This window comes from Ambystoma mexicanum, chromosome 5q, assembly GCF_040938575.1.
Source record: "Ambystoma mexicanum isolate Mex_15411 chromosome 5q, UKY_AmexF1_1, whole genome shotgun sequence".
Lineage (NCBI taxonomy): Eukaryota > Metazoa > Chordata > Amphibia > Caudata > Ambystomatidae > Ambystoma > Ambystoma mexicanum.
Genome location: NC_090933.1, coordinates 681237231 through 681254113, shown reverse-complemented (window position 1 = coordinate 681254113; position 16883 = coordinate 681237231). Strand labels below are relative to the sequence as shown.

The following is a 16883-nucleotide window of genomic DNA, read 5'->3' as shown; positions in this document are numbered from 1 at the left end:
TTAAATAGCCTCCTGTAGTGCTTAGGTGTCTCCTTCCACAGCCACGCCTAAGTAAGAAAAGAGTTCCTGGTAAGAAAAGAGTTCCTGCCTTCCAGAAGAGTTCCAGTGTTCTGAATCTAGGGAGTGGCTCCAGCCCCACCCAACAGGAAAAGTAGTTCCAATCAGAAGAGGATCAGAGGCTCAACTGGCAGGCAAGTAAGCAGCATGGTCTGCTGAAGGTAAGTCCACCCAAGCATTATGAGCCCGGCGCTTCCAGCGCTGGGACTGGGCATATTTATGAGCCTGGTGCCATTGGCGCCAGGACTGGGTCCAAAAGGTCCCAATTGGGACTGGTTGGCACTCGGAACCTGGGTTATGGATCTGCTTCCAAGGGAGTTGGGAAAACCCTGACCTTTTGGAAGCAGAGATCATGACAGTACCCCCCCTCAAGGCCCCTCCCAAACCGGGCTTCTCCGGGGGTTTTGGCTTGTCAGGAAATGTTCGGTGAAATCTTTTGATTAGGCGAGGAGCGTGGACATATTCAGCAGGTTCCCAGGATCTCTCTTGGGGGCCGTAGCCTTTCCAGTCAATTAGGTAGAATAGTTTAGATTTGGAGATCTTGGAGTCCAGAATGCTTTTAACTTCAAACTCGAGTTCTCCATCCACTAGGATAGGTTTTGGAGATTTGGTTAGTCGGGTTTGAGGTTGCACGGGTTTTAATAGAGAGACGTGGAAGACCGGATGTATCTTCATGTGCGGGGGCAAGTCCAACTTGACCGCTACTGGGTTTACTATGGTAGTGATGGAATAGGGACCAAGGTATCTTGGGTTGAATGTGCGTGGCCCTTTTAGAGATAGATATTTGGTGGATAACCAGACTTGATCCCCTACTTGATAGTGAGGGGCTTCCTTCCGATGTTGATCTGCTCCTTTCTTGTATTGTTCTTTAGCCCTTTGAAGGTGAGAAACAGCTTCCTTAAAGGCTTGGGTGATTGTAGAATGCAGGTAGTCTACTGCTGGTGTTTCAAGATCTTGGAGGGGATCCAACTCCGAGGTTCGAGGGTGACTGCCGTACAAAAGAAAAAACGGGGTTTTCCCAGTTCCCGAATGGACAGAGTTATTGTAGGCATACTCGGCTATCCAAAGGATATCTTTCCAAGTTTTTTCAGTTTGTTGCAGCATGCAGCGTAAATACTGTTCCAGAGTTTGATTGGTCCTCTCGGTTTGTCCGTCGGTCTGAGGGTGGTGACTGGTCGATAGTCTCACATCAATTTGAGCCGACCGACAGCAACTTCGCCAAAAATGAGAAATAAATTGACTACCTCGATCCGAAATTAGAACCGAAGGAAAACCGTGCAGTCGGACGATGTTTTCGAGAAATTCTCGGGCCAGAGTTGCTGCTGTTGGCAAGCCTTTGAGCGGAATGAAATGCGCCATCTTGGAGAATAAGTCCACGATTACTAGAATCGTATTGTATCCGAAGCATGGAGCTAGATCGGTGATGAAGTCCATAGAAAGCGTATGCCAAGGGCGAGGTGGGATGTCAATAGGGCGTAAGAGGCCTGCTGGTCTTTCCTTTTGACTCTTGTTTTGGGCGCATACTCCACAGGACATTATAAAGTCTCTGATATCTTTTTTCCAAGACGGCCACCAGAAGTAGCGCTTGATCTTTTCTGAGGTCTTGGCTATACCGGGATGACCTTCCATTAAAGAGTCGTGATAACAAGAGATTACTTTTTTCTGTAAATCTGTGCTGGGTAGGTATAATCGTTCTTGGAAATACAATAAGTTGTCCTTTACTGCAAAGTCCTTTCCCTGCAGATGCCAATTCTGTATGTCTGCTGGAGTTACAAGTTGCCTGGCTTTATCCTTAACTTCCTCTATGGATTCTGTGGCAATTACACCCAGAATTCTTTGTTCGGGAATGATTGGTACAGGTTTAGGGTTGACCAAGTGTTCTTCCACTCCCATCCGAGAAAGGGCATCGGCTTTACCGTTCTTTGTACCAGGTCGATAGGTAATTATGAAGTCAAACTCGGCAAAGAATAATGCCCAACGGAGTTGTCTAGAGGATTGGGCTTTTGCGGTCTTCAAATATTGCAGGTTTCGGTGATCCGTAATCACAGTCACGGTGTGTCGGGCCCCCAGCAGATAATGCCGCCAAGCCTTAAAGGCAGACTTGATAGCCAGAAGTTCCTTGTCAGTAATCGTGTAATTGATTTCAGGAGGCGAGAATTTGCGGGACCAAAATGCCACGGGATGCAACTGATTGGTTACCGGGTCCTTTTGTGATAGAACTGCCCCCATGGCAAGGCTTGAAGCATCAGTTTCCACGATGTAGGGGAGTTCGGGGCGAGGGTGTTTTAAGATTGGTGCAGAGATAAATTTAGTCTTCAAATCCTGGAAAGCTTGTTCCGCCTCGGTAGACCATTCAAAACGTTTGTTTTTCTTTAACAAGGCAGTGATGGGCTGGACTATTCGAGAGAATTCGGGGATAAACCTGCGGTAAAAGTTAGCGAAGCCTAACATGCTTTGCACACCTTTTACGGAGGATGGTGATGGCCATTTGAGAACTGCATCGACCTTCTTTGAATCCATACGCACTCCGCCAGGTGATAATATGAATCCCAAGAATTCAACTTCAGTCACGTTGAAAACACATTTTTCCAACTTAGCGAAAAGTTTGTGTTGACGCAATCTTTCGAGGACCATTTTCACGTGTTTCCGATGTTCAGATTCCGATGAAGAATAAACGAGGATGTCGTCAATGTAAACAACAACACATACATCTATGAGCTCTCTGAGGACATCGTTCATAAAATATTGAAAGGCGGCCGGGGCATTGCAAAGTCCGAAGGGCATGACCTGATATTCAAATAGCCCATACTTGGTGCGGAAGGCCGTCTTCCATTCATCGCCCTCTTTTACTCGTACCAAGTGGTAAGCTCCTCTAAGATCCAGCTTTGTATATATGCATGCTTTTCTGACTTGGTCCAGGAGTTCAGGGATCAAAGGTAACGGATATCTATTCTTAACGGTGATCTGGTTCAGGGAGCGATAATCGATACAAGTTCTAAGGTCTCCTTCCTTTTTTGGAACGAAGAACAAAGCTGAAGAAGCAGGGGACTTGGAAGGACGAATAAACCCATTTGCCAGGTATTGATCCAGGTATTGTCGAAGGTGAAGGTTCTCAGGCTCGGTGAGGGCATAAATTCTACTACAAGGAGGAGTAGATCCAGGTATCAGGTCTATCTGGCAGTCATAAGACCTATGAGGAGGTAGAGAGTTAGCCTGATCCTTCCGGAAAACATCTTGGTATTTTAGGTATTCGGGAGGTAACTGGGGAGTCTCTGAAGAAATTGCGGCCAGTGCAACACCAGGTGGAGGGTGACAAGTAGAGACACATTCTGGAAACTGGACCGTTCTTGCTCGCCAATCGATCAGAGGATTGTGTTTCTCTAACCAAGGTATTCCTAGAATAATCTGAAACTGAGGGGCCTTGATCACATCGAACACGATCTTCTCATGGTGTCCATCTTGACTTACTAGCGTCACCTCTTGAGTGGTATGCGTTACTGGCCCGGAGGCTATCTCCGTACCATCCACCGTAGTAATGACGTCCTTTACAGCCTTGGGACAAAGAGTTAGATTCATCCTCAAAACCATTTCATGATCCACATAATTGCCGATGGCACCGCTGTCGACGTAAGCTTCAATTGCATGTAATCGATCCGGATTATCAGGGCTAATGAGGACCATAGGTATCACGAAATGCGAGGTCACGGAACTGGTTTTCACGCTCGGCAAGAGGACCTCTATTCTTGTCGGGCGAGGTCGTTTCCCTGCTCAGAGTTTGTAACTTTGGTAACTGCAGCTCCTACTGCCTTCTTGGCAGGTTTCACCGGACAGTCTCGAAGAAAGTGCCCTGAGTTTCCGCAATATAGGCATAATTGCAACTGTTTCCTCCTTTCCCGCTCCCTTTGTGTTAGAGGACCTTTCAGACCCCCTATTTGCATGGGTTCCCCGGAGTCTACTCCTTTGGAAGGAGTTGGCGGTTTGGAAAATACTCGAGCATCAAACTTGGAACGATCGGCCTTCCTGTTCTGCAGCCTGTGATCTATTTGAACGACCAAGTCTATATAATCCGAACAGTCTTGTGGGGGATTCACTAATTGGGCTAAAACGTCTTTGAGCTCTCCACGTAGACCTCTATAAAACAGCGTAATCCTTTTGTCCTCAGGCCATTGAGTTTCCACTATTAGTCTATTGAAAGATGCAATATAAGCCAAAAGGTCTTGATTACCCTGTCGCAACGAAAGAAGCTCATTGTCCAAGGCCTGCCCCTGTGAATGTCTTGCGAACAGTTTTTCCATACTAAGCTGAAAGGCTTGAAAATCATGGAGAACCGGATCATCTTGATTAACTAGAGGGATCGACCAGTCTGCCGCATTGCCACTAAGGTACGAAAGTACAAAAGCTACTTTTGCTTGATCAGTTGGAAAGGCTGCTGGCCGGCATAAGAAGTGCAACCGGCACTGATTGATAAATACTGCAAACCTCTTTGGGTCACCAGAAAATCGTTCGGGCGGAGCCAGAGGTACATTCCCAGGTAGGTTGATCTGCACTGGATTCATAGAGGATGTTGAAGGAAGATTTGCCCCTGATGCGGGTAACGGGGTCTGTCCGGCTTGTGATTGTAGCACTTGTCTAGCAAGATTGTCTGTTCTCTCCTTGGAAATAATTAGTTCCCTTCTTAGAGCATTCGTTTCCTGACGAGCTGCATGCACTTCTGCCCTTAGTTCCCCAAGTAACCGGGCTAGGGGGTCAGTATCCGAGGTTTCCATAGCGCCTGGGCGAGAGTTTTGCGGTAGGCTTTGCGTTCTGTAACGCTCACCTGATTCTCGCAGAGGCGCCGGTCTTGACTGGGCGACTACCGTATCTTCAAAGGTGATGTGTAGCGCCCGGTTGGCTCTTTGGGCTGGACCTCTGTGCACTGTATGCCTGACGTGTAGAGTAAGATGTCTGCAGATAGAAAATATGGGGTTAATGAACTGGGGTTATTGGGGTGTCCCTATCTCTTTCCTCTTCTCCTCTCCTGTAGACCCCCAAAGGTTAACGCTCTCACCTTAGGTAAGTGAATGCCGAGCTCTCCATCTGCCTCGGGGCAGGGTGCTGTAACCAGTTTCTTCACTGGATAGGTAGCGCAGGCCTCTTGACTTCAGAGGACTGCTGTCCGTCGTTTACTGCACGAACGGTAAGTTTCGAGTCATTCAAATGTCTTTAAAGTCTTTAGTAATGATGTCTCTTGTTTTGCAGGGTTCCGGCGATGGCGGATGACGGGCTGAAGTGAGTTGAAGATGGAGCCCGTGTGATGAATAGAAGCGCCTGGAAGCACGTAAGTAAGCGCTTGTTGCCTGCTTCACTATGCGCTCTAACTGTCTTTTTATTTTGCAGGTACGAGTTCGGAGCGGCTGCAGGGTGCCGGAATACCCACTGGATTAGATGTGGAAAGGAGTAATGGCACGTGAGTATTAAAGTTCCCCAATGTCTTTAAACGCACCTTGTTTTGTCTTTCAGATGCGGGATGCAGCGCCGAAGGCCTCCGGAGCGTGCGAAGAGTTGGTAAACTTTTGTCTTTCAGATGCCGGAATGCAGTGTGAAGACCTCCGGAGCGCACGAAGAGTAGGTAAGCCTTTGCCTTTCAGATGCCGGAATGCTAACCTGTTCTTTCTTGTCTTTATAGGTGTTGCTGAAGACTGGATTCAGGATGGTAAGCCTTTGCCTTTCAGATGCCGGAATGCTAACCTGTTCTTTCTTGTCTTTATAGGTGTTGCTGAAGACTGGATTCAGGATGGTAAGCCTTTTTCCTTAGGCCCAGGACCGGATGCAGAAGACACGATGAGCGTTCTGCTGCAGAGGTTGCAGAATAACGCAAAGCAAGATTCATCCACCGGGTGTGGTTTAAATAGCCTCCTGTAGTGCTTAGGTGTCTCCTTCCACAGCCACGCCTAAGTAAGAAAAGAGTTCCTGGTAAGAAAAGAGTTCCTGCCTTCCAGAAGAGTTCCAGTGTTCTGAATCTAGGGAGTGGCTCCAGCCCCACCCAACAGGAAAAGTAGTTCCAATCAGAAGAGGATCAGAGGCTCAACTGGCAGGCAAGTAAGCAGCATGGTCTGCTGAAGGTAAGTCCACCCAAGCATTATGAGCCCGGCGCTTCCAGCGCTGGGACTGGGCATATTTATGAGCCTGGCGCCATTGGCGCCAGGACTGGGTCCAAAAGGTCCCAATTGGGACTGGTTGGCACTCGGAACCTGGGTTATGGATCTGCTTCCAAGGGAGTTGGGAAAACCCTGACCTTTTGGAAGCAGAGATCATGACAGCTTTTTTCCCATCTACCTGCCGTGGACAGGGAAGATGCCTCGCCATCGACCGTGGACGATTGAGCTCTTGTTGCAGATTTTATCTCTACTGTGGACAGTGATTTCCCATCGATGCGACGTTCGTGGATGCTTTCGTGGACGGACCCTCTGTCGACGGTGTCCGGCTGACGGTTCTACTGTGGATGGCATTGTGGAAGAGCAGTGCTTCAACGTTGATAATGAATGTTTTGCCGTTGACGAGGCCGTTGGCGAGGCTTCGAGGACGAAGCTTTGGTCGTAGACAAAGAAATCTAAATCCTCATCGTCGACGAACGACCTTCCGTTGACAACATCAGCACCAACGGTCCACTTAGTGACACGCGGTCGTTCGTGGACGGTGAAGAGGAGATATTAGGTTCTTTACCTTTCAGACTGAATTTTTCCACAGAATAATGACTTTACTTTTAGGCCCTTTTTCGGCCATGGAAGCGCCCTTGTAACTATTCTTCTTGGTTTTATGGGGTGGAGAGCCTGCCCTTTCAACTGAAGCTATTCTTTTTGAAGCTTGCTTGTCAGTATTCCTGTGTGAAGTGGTAGGGACTGTCTTGGATGGTTCCTCATCTGAAGATAGTTGTCTGCTTTCCAGATGAAGCAGCACCCTTCTGTGTCTGTCTTACAATGTCTATTGAGAGAAATACTTGCAGATATGACAGGCGTGGCTATCATGAGGGTACAGGCAGTAGATGCAGTATTCATGCAGGTCCCTCACAAAGATGACCTTTTTATAGCACTTACTGCAGTCCTTGAACAGGGAAGTTTTCTACTTTGCTGGTTCTATGACTGCCTCTGCCATGAGGTGCCTCGAGGAAACCTTTCACTCAACGAGTACAAGGCGATAAAAAGTCTTCTGAGCCCAGAAAACACTCAGAAGGAAAAGGACCTCGTTCTGATTGAAATAGTCCACAGTGTGGCTCGATTTTAAAAGATTTTTGATCAAAAACAGATGAAAGCTTGGAGAGTTGAAGAGGATTCCTCTGTCAAACCAACTGTGGTGACAAATCTGAAGGCGGCTGCCTAGGGTGGAGCTTAAGCTCTGCCACCTTATTGGCTGGGGTCCAAGGTGCGGTGGAGGTGCTACACAAGTGAGTGCCTCTTCAGAAAGAAGAACAAGTTACTTACCAACTGTTAACGTTCTTTCGACTGGATGTTCCTCCCACGTATTCCTCATCTTGTGATAGGCTCCCATAGCAGTATCAATTTTTTGGAGGTGGGAGTACCCATTTCAGTTTTCGTGGACAGAATGCAGAACTGCCTTTGCGAATAAACCCTCGTTAGAGGAGGCAGTGTCCAAACAATAATGTTTAACAAAAGTATGTATTGTTTTCCAGGTTGCAGCTGCACAAATGTCTGCTGCCGGGACTCCCCTCTTTAGAGCCGCAGAAGTAGCCATTCTCCTTGTAGAATGGGCACGAAGCCCATCTGGTGGTTCTTTTCCCGCTAGTCTGTAGCATTCAACTATGGCTAATATGATCCAGCGGGAAATGGTCTGTTTTGTTACAGATAGGCCTAATTTTTGACCAGTGTAACCCACAAACAGTTGGTCATCTTGTCTCAATTTAGCCATCCTAGAGATGTAAAAACTAAGAGCCCTCTTGGGATCAACTCTGTGTAATCTCGCCTCTTCTTTGCCCAGATGAGGAGGAGGATAAAACATAGGTAGTACTATTTTTTGTGACAAATGGAAGTCCGAGACTACTTTTGGCAAAAATGAAGGTTTAACTTTAAGGACTACCTTATCTTTATAAAAAATAGGGTGTCCAGTCAACTCGTCGAAAAAAAACTGGTCGACTGCAATTTGGTCGATGCAATTTGGTCGAAAACCAAATGGTCGAATTTTTTTTTTATTTATATATTTATTTTTTGGGTTTTCGTTTAGTTAAAAAAGGGGTTTTTAGAGAAAAAAAGGGGGTTGGGGGGGACCCCCCCCCCAAAAAAAAAAAAAAGGGTTAAAATAAAAAAAATAAAAATTTCGACCATTTGGTTTTTGACCAAATTGGTTCGACCATTTGTCTGGTCGACCAATTTTTTTCGACCAAATGTCTGGCAACCAAAAATAGTATATGGTGGTTTGCATGAGAGAGCCTGAAGTTTGCTAACCCTGCGGGCTGATGATAGGGCCACAAGGAGGACAGTTTTTAGAGTCAAAAGCCTCAGTGGACATGAGTGCAGAGGCTCAAAAGGTATGCAAGTCAAGAATTTTAATACTAAATTTAAGTCCCAGGTTGGTACATGAAAAGGTACTGGAGGGTATACATTAGTGAGCCCCTTTAAGAATTGAATTATTAACGGTATTTTGAAATATGAAACCTCTTCCGAGGAGCACCTGAAAATGGACAGCGCAGCAAGGTATCCTTTGATTGGTCCTATCTGGAGCCCCAGATTAGCTAGATGTAGCAGAAAGGAAAGCACCATTGGGGTGCCACACTGAAAAGGGTCCACATCCTTGTCTTTGCACCAGTTACTAAACCTATTCCAGCGACATCGGTACAAAGACTTTGTTGCTGGTCTTCTGGCCGAAAGCAAGATTTCCATTACGTCATCCGGAAGATCCCAATCCTTGTATCTCAACCTCTCAGAAACCATGCGTGAAGGTTGAGTGTCTTGACCTCTGGATGGAGAACCCGACCTTCCTCTTGCGAGAGAAGATCCTCTCTTTGCGGAAGACGTATTGGAGGGCAGATGGACATGTCTAGAAGGTCCGGGTACCACGTTCTCCTGGCCGAATCCGGGCAATTAGGATCATGGTTTTCCTGAACTTTCTCAACCTCCTGATTACTTGAGGAATCACGGGGACTGGGGGAAACGCGTACAGCAGTGGAAACTTCCACTCCACTACGAATGCGTCTCCCAGAGCTCCTCTTTGAGGAAATTCCCTTGAGCAGTACTGATCCACTTCCGGTTGATCGCGGTGGCGAACAGATCCACTTGAGGGGTTCCCCAAAGGGCGAAGATCTCCAGAAGGACTTCCTGAGCCAGCTCCCACTCGTGAGAGACCGTGCTCTGCCTGCTCAGAGCGTCTGCCACCGTGTTCTTCTCTCCGGCTAGGTGAATTGCCGACAGAGAGATTCCTTCTCGTATTGCCCAGAACCAGAGCTGCATTGCCTCTCCGCACAGTGGCAGTGACCCTACACCTCTCTTGTTGAGATAGTACATGACCACTGTATTGTCCGTCATTATCAGGACATTCTTTCCCTGTACAGAGGGCAGAAAGGCCTTCAGAGCTAGTCTGATTGCCCTCAGCTCTAATAGGTTGATGTGTAGTTTGGACTCCGATGGAGACCAACGACTGCTGATTGTCAGATCGTTGGTGTGTGCTCCCCACCCTGTGAGTGAGGCGTCCGTCACTACCGTTATCTCCGGCCATGGTTGCCAAAAAGACTCTCCCTTGAGAATGTTGTCGTTGCAAGCCCACCATAGAAGATCCTGAGCAACTGCGCTCGGAACTTGCAGAAGATCCGACATATTCCCTGAGAACTGGGACCACTGAGTTCTGAGTGCCCATTGAAGGGATCTCATTCTCAACCTGGCCTCTGGTACTAGGAAAATGCAGGATGCCATGAGGCCGAGCAACCTGAGAAAATCGAAGGCCGGTAGATGTTGGGCATTCTGAAACTTCGTTACCATCTGCTGGATGTGGAGAGCTCTCACTTCGGGAGGCGAGGCTTTTCCCAATGAAGTGTCCAAGACTGCTCCGATAAACTGGAGTTTCTGGGCTGGTATCATGTGGGACGTCTTGAAATTGAGGGAGAAGCCCAGTTTGTGAAGAAAGTGGCAGGTGATCGAAAGATGTTCCTGAGCTTGTTCTGGAGAACTTGCTCTGATCAACCAGTCGTCCAGGTAGGGATATATGTGAATACCTCCTCTCCTGAGACTTGCTGCCACAACAACCAACAGTTTGGTGAAAACCCTCGGGGCGGAGGTCAACCCGAATGGCAGAACTCGAAACTGATAATGAGGATTGCCAATCGCGAACCTCAGGTACTTTCTGTGCTTTGGGTGGATTGGCACATGAAAGTAAGCATCCTGAAGGTCCAATGATACCAACCAATCTTGGAGTTGGAGAGCCTGAAGGATCTGAGAAAGAGTCACCATCTTGAATTTGTCCTTCCTGAGGAACTTGTTCAAGTTTCTCAAGTCCAAGATGGGTCTCAGTCCTCCGTCCTTTTTTGGGATGAGAAAATATGGGGAGTACCAACCCCTGTTCCTCTCCGCTACCGGTACCAGTTCTATGGCACCTTTCTCTAGCAGGGTTAAAATTTCCTGCAACAGGAGCGGATCCGGAATTTTGGTGGAGTTGGCTCCCGGTGGATGATTCTGAGGCCTTTTAGAAAGGGGAGACAGTAACCTTGGGCTACTGTTTCTAGTGCCCAAGCATCTGAGGTAATGCCTCGCCATTCCTTCAGATGTTGAGAGATCCTGCCTCCCACTGGTGTTTTGTGTAACAAGGTCTCAGAGGGATTTGGAGGCGGCTGCAGGAGTGGCTGAGGGTACAGATGCCTCTCCTGAGGCTGATTTTGCACCTCTTCCTCGTGCTCCACGAGGGAAGTTTCTTTTGCCCCTTTGAAAAGCCTGTCCTCTTCCTCTACCAAAAGAGGAGTAGTATCGAAAAGAACGACCCCTCCAGGAAGATGAGCCGGAATAGGGTTTTAGAGGCTGGCGCAAACAGGCGCTAAGTGATCTAGCTGCCGCTTTCGAGGTCTGAAGTTTTTCTAGGCTTTCATCAGCCTTTCTGCCAAAGAGCCTCGAGCCATCAAAGGGCATGTTGAGGAGTCTAGCTTGCAAGTCCGGTGCAAATCCTGACTTCCTCAACCACGCAAATCTGCGTAGCACAACGCTTGCAGCCATGGATCTGCTGATACTATCAGCAGTATCCAGTCCAGACTGGAGGCATTCCCCCATTGCCTCCTTCCCGTCTTTGACTATATTCAGGAAGCCTTCCCTTTCCTCGCCTTCCGGAATATGATCAGCCGCCGCCGAAATACAGTCCCACAGGGTATGGGTAAACCTGGCTAGGGTACAGGTGACATTTGCCGACTTAAGTGCCATACTGCCTGACGTGAAAACTTTACGTGCCCAGGCGTCAATTTTTTTATCCTCTCTATCTGGAGGGATAGTTGGATAAGCAGTTTGTTTTGAAGTAGATGCTCCTTGAATGACTAAACTCTCTGGAGTCGGATGTTTATTCAAATATTCAGGATCCGTTCCAGCTGGTCTATATTGTCTTGGAAAAGTGCTATCTGCAGCAGCAATCGTTTCTGGTTTCTCCCAGTTTTTCTCCACAGTCCTTTGAAGGGCCCTGTGAAAAGGGAGAACAGGATCTTTCTGAGGTCCCTTGACGATAATATCCGTCATGTCATCTTGTTCAAAAATGGGTGAAGTATTAACCCAACCCATGTATTCAACTACCCTGGTCATAAGACCCCTGTACCCAGAATCTGCATGCTCTGCAGGATCAGGTTTGGCGAACTCTAATTCTGGGGATGTGTCAACTCCACTGGCAGAATGTAGAGTATCACTCAGGTCTCTCATTCTAGATTCCTGGTCAATAAGTTCTACAGGAACTTGTCTTTTACGATAAGTAACTCCCAAAGGAGTAACCTCGTCTTCTTCTGAAGCAGACTCTTCATAGATTGCTGACATAGATTTGAAAAAGTCTGATCTGGGCAAAGGAGTGAATCTCCTTTCTTCCTCTTCCATCTGCTTCGAAGGAAATGGCAAACCCCTCGAAGTTTTCGAGGGTGTCTTCGAAGTCTTCGAAGTTTTCGAAGATGACTTCGATAATGGCGTCGATGACGCATTTGGCTTTGGCGTCGAAATTATCGACGTCGAAGTCGTCGACGAAGTTGTCGAAGTCTTCGACGACTTGTGTTTCTTGGCCGGCACTGGAGAGGTGCTCGACTCTCGAAGATTCTTCGCCGTTTTTACAACGACTCGAGGTTTTTTGTATTCCTCGACGCTACTGGTCTTGGCCATAGTAGCCTTGGACTTCCCTTTGTCGTCCAATGGAGCGACTTTAGGGCTATGGCTTTTTCGAGGTTCTTTCGAGGGGGTCGAGGCCGCATTCTCGAAAACCTCCATCATCTTTTTGCGGAATTCTTCCCACTTACTGGGAGAATCCGATTTAGTCGGACAACGAATTTCTTCGGTCGACTCTGAAGAAGAAGATGATGAGGGAGATCTTTGTCTCCTCTTCATTTTTTTTTCGATGACAACGAAGAGTGTCTCGATCTACTCCTAGATCAAGATCTCTTCGAGTGCCTATGGTGATCCGATTCCTTAGAATCAGTCGCTTTCTTATGTCTTTTTGACGAAACCTTTTTTGAGGCCTCCCTCCCCACCGACAGTTTACCTCTCCTCTCACGAAGAGCTTTTTCGGTCATCGATTGGCAGGACCCGCAGTCGTCGGTTCGGTGACTGTAACCGAGACACCAGAGACAAATCCGGTGGGGATCGGTGATCGACATCTTAGATCCACAATCTGCACACTTTGTAAACCCAGTTCTGGTTGTCGAAGGTGTCGAAGATGATGACATTTTCTTCACAGAAAATAGAAGCGCGCCGTTCTCGATAGCGAAGCGATCGGAAAAACGGAACTGAAGCAACGGGCGCGGCTCGAGCTACTTATACCATCGGTGACGTCGACGGAGTACGTCGAGGGACAATCGACGCCACGACCTCAAGCACAGCGCCCTCTGCCGAGAATTTATTTTCCGAAGCAGCGAAGCTGGAGATAACGATTTATCACAAGATGAGGAATACGTGGGAGGACATAATCCATTCGAATAGGCAATTAGTATTGCTTTTTTCCCATCGAAAACTCATATATATATATAATTAATTTTAAATTACAGAGAATCCCCAATCTGACAACTAGGAATATTCAAGCATGTAAATCTATGAAAGACCCCATGCTAGAGAAATGTTAAAGTCATATGATGTTCTAGATGGTTTTTGTTTTCAAGGGAACATCGTCTGAATTTCTGAAAGTAGGCCAATAAGCTTGCTAGACTGAAAAATTATGTTTTTCAGCATTTTTATATGAAATGTTATCCACATATCATAATTATATGATCAATAATGTATAAATAGCATCTTGTTTCACAATGTCTCGTTTCACTGTGCTGTCAGTGATACCCTAGGGAAAAGCGTTTAAAAAAACAACACCAAATAACATTGGTCCCCACCATCATCATTCAGATGCAAATGAAATTTGAATCTTTACAATTAGTCATAGTATTTTAATATCTAGTCTTTCGACCAGCACAACACCCACTACCCATCTAAACAGGAATTGGGGTTGTGCCATGCTACTAAAATAATGAAAATGTGGCAAAGGTATGTGTAGTTTCCTCAGCAGCACAGCTACTCTTTGGTCCCTAACATTGTAAATAATCTAAAAAAAAAAATTACATTTAGATGTTTTGAGATATTCTCCTTGATACCAAAGGATATTAAGCCAAGTATGTGAACCCCTCCAGAGGATTTTCATGCCAGAGAATTCAGTAAATTAAACATGTGTCTGCTGTAAGCAACAACCAACCACATGTACCTTTCTAATTGTCAGCAGCTGCACATGATTAAGATATAACTACAAAAAAACAGCTAACTTCCATCCCAAGAAAAAATGTGATTTACATTACCACCAAGAACTCTCAATTTCATATCTTCTTTGAGTGGAGAAGCACAGAGGTCACACAAAAAATCATGCCGCACGGTTGCAGATTCTGTTGCACCAGGTGCATGTACTCGGATATACTGAAAACCTAATATAAAACAAAAATGCACTGCATAAGAATATATGTTGTTGCATTTGTTGTCCAGTAAACCATTTAAAATGTTCTCCTTTATACAAAATATATATAGTATAAAGCTACACCTATTTACCTGTGGAATATTTTAATATAGTAATTGGTTTGAAGCCACCTAATAGTGTATTTTGGAATCATACATTATGCATAATGTAGTTTAAGTTACTCACTGTAGTGATTTGATTTTGATTTGATTTGATTTATTTATTTATTAAGCGCTTTACGCCAAAGTGCTGTACATTGGAACAACAAATACAGAGAAATAACAACAATTAACATTGTGAGCAAGAATTACAGCATGAATCATTCCACAAAACAGTGCAAAGAGCAATTAACTGGGAGGGGGGAAGTAAAGTGGGAATTGGTGTGTTGAGGGGACCAGGAGAAGGATTGAATAAGTGTAGAAGGAAGGGAGAGAGAGTGAAGGGAGAGGGGAGAGAGGAATTAAAGAGAGGGGAAAACCAGGGGGGGGGGGAGTCGAGCAGGCAGGGAAATGTGATGTAGTTAAAAAGATTTCAAGTCAATAAAAATGCTACCTTGCTGGCAAACTGCTAGCTCACTCTCTGACCCGATTAAAGGTAAACCTAAAAAATTATACTATTTTTAATGAGTTGAAGGTCGACCTGGTCGATGAGTCACAAAAAAGCATTGTTAAGCACCTCAGGCTAGAACTAGTCACCTTTTCTAGTTTGTAGTGGGACCCACTCTTAAAGAATGGCCACGCACTATATACAATTTTTTGCCTCTTGGGAAGCTGACAATCCAAATTCCCTCTGCCACTTTTATGATAGGCCATTTTATATTTTCCATCTTTATATTAGATTTGACCTCTAAATCAAACAGCTGGTTAAACCAGCAAATGTCTGAATCAAATTGGAATAATCTGTCCTTGCAGGATTTAGACAAGATCATGATCCAGGAGAAGTGCATGGTTCCTTTCCCAACTAACATCAATAGTAGGCATTCCTGCTGGCGTTCTACACCTGCCCTGAGCCACGGACCTTAGCCACACCCCCTCTGGCCCACCCATCAGCCTCAGACTGGTGAAAACATCACATCGTGGGCAAAGCCCAGGACAAAGTCCGGATAAGTCCGGTCGCTGCTGTCAGCAGCCTTGGTTGTGCGTGCTGGCATGTCTGTGCTCCTTCTCAAGACTTGTTGCTTTGTGTGGCCACCCATCGGCCTCTGACTGGTGAAAACATCACGTCCTGGGCGAAGTCCGGATAAGTCCGGTCGCTGCTGTCTGCAGCTGTCCGCAGCTGGACGCTAACTTTCTATTCTCTATCTTTTTCTTCTGTTTCTGTTCTCATCTTTACCCCCAATGCAAAGCTCAACAGCCACTCCTAGTTCCTTTGTTGCAGCATGCCCAGCTTACTCACCTGCTGGTTTACGATCCTTGACCATCATAGTGCTTGCTCCATTTTTGTTCCTTCAATTTGATTGTTTCTGCCTTTTTGGTATTGTAGACATGTCTGTTTTAAATTCTACTCCTTGCAGTTCTGTTTCTAGTCTTTCTTTTGGTAACTATTCTGATCCATCCTCCTTGTTCCAGTCACCCCCACACCCATTAATATTGCCCTTTGGAATGCTCGATCACTCTGTAAAAAATCTCACTCTGTCTTAGATACTTTCCTCCGTCTGAACCGACATTTTATGTGTATTACTGAGACATGGCTTTCGTTTTTTTTTTTTTTTTACTTCTATTTCAGGCTGAACCTGTAATTTTGTCAAAAAGATCGGCAGATTTAACCCTCCGAGATTCTATGAAAATCTTCGAAAATTTTTGGCTTCTCTACAGATCTAAGTACGTCCTTTCACAGACTGTGAGTGCGTTTCAAGTGCGATTATCCAGGAGTTCCTTTAGGCTGGTAATGATGAAATAGCTTCAGTGGGAAGAGCTTCGTTTATCTGTTTAAAAGCCAATCCAATGAGGTTTGCCATGGCCATGGTCCACCGGGTGGCTTCACCTGAGATTAGTCTATTCCATATGTTGTCCTCTTCGAACATCCAGGGATTTGTGATCAGCGGCGATAGGTAGGTAATTCTGTTCTGTTTGGTGTGTGGACAGATTAGAACCAGGTGCCTGATCCTTTCCACAGTGTCCACGTTTTTGCATAACCTACATACTTGATTTTCCGCCATACCTCGGATGGCGAGTATTTGTTTTGTGGGAAGTATATTTAGTCTCGCTTTCATAAACAAGTGTCTTTTTTTCTTTTCTGGGAATTTGCTGACATATTTTATAGGCACCTTTGGTTTATTGAACGTGGGCGGAAGATGTTGTAACAATTTGTTGTCTGCTGCTACCTCTATGGTTTTAATCCAGTCCATTTCCTGCAGTTTCCGCTTGATTTTGTCGGGATTTTCTTTTAAGTCTGTTTCCGAGCACATTATTTGCGACAATCTTTCTTTTCTGGTTTCGGCCCACTTTTTGAATACGGTGCAATTTCCGTTTACCATTTCTTCTTTGACTACAGCGTAGATTGGAAGGGAGTCTGCCAAAATGATTTTTCTAAATAACCTCATTGCGCTGGCGTCGACTATCGAGGCCAGAGATGTTAGCCCAAGTTCCCTTCTAATGGCCGCAATTGCAGTTGATTTGGGCATCCCCAAAACAGATCTCCAAACCGTACCTTCTATTTTGTTCCATATGTTCTCCGGAATACATAGAGACGTTTCC

At 45.9% G+C, this 16883-nt stretch overlaps 1 protein-coding gene across 1 annotated transcript in view; it reads right to left on the bottom strand.

Annotated features, from left to right (window-relative positions):
• The window catches only part of MCMDC2 (minichromosome maintenance domain containing 2), a 2206017-nt gene that overhangs the window by 1524471 nt on the left and 664663 nt on the right, over positions 1-16883 (bottom strand). Inside the window, exon 5 of the mRNA XM_069621139.1 lies at positions 14036-14158. Within this exon, the coding sequence (XP_069477240.1) occupies positions 14036-14158 (123 nt within the window). The remainder of the gene's footprint in view (positions 1-14035; positions 14159-16883) is intronic.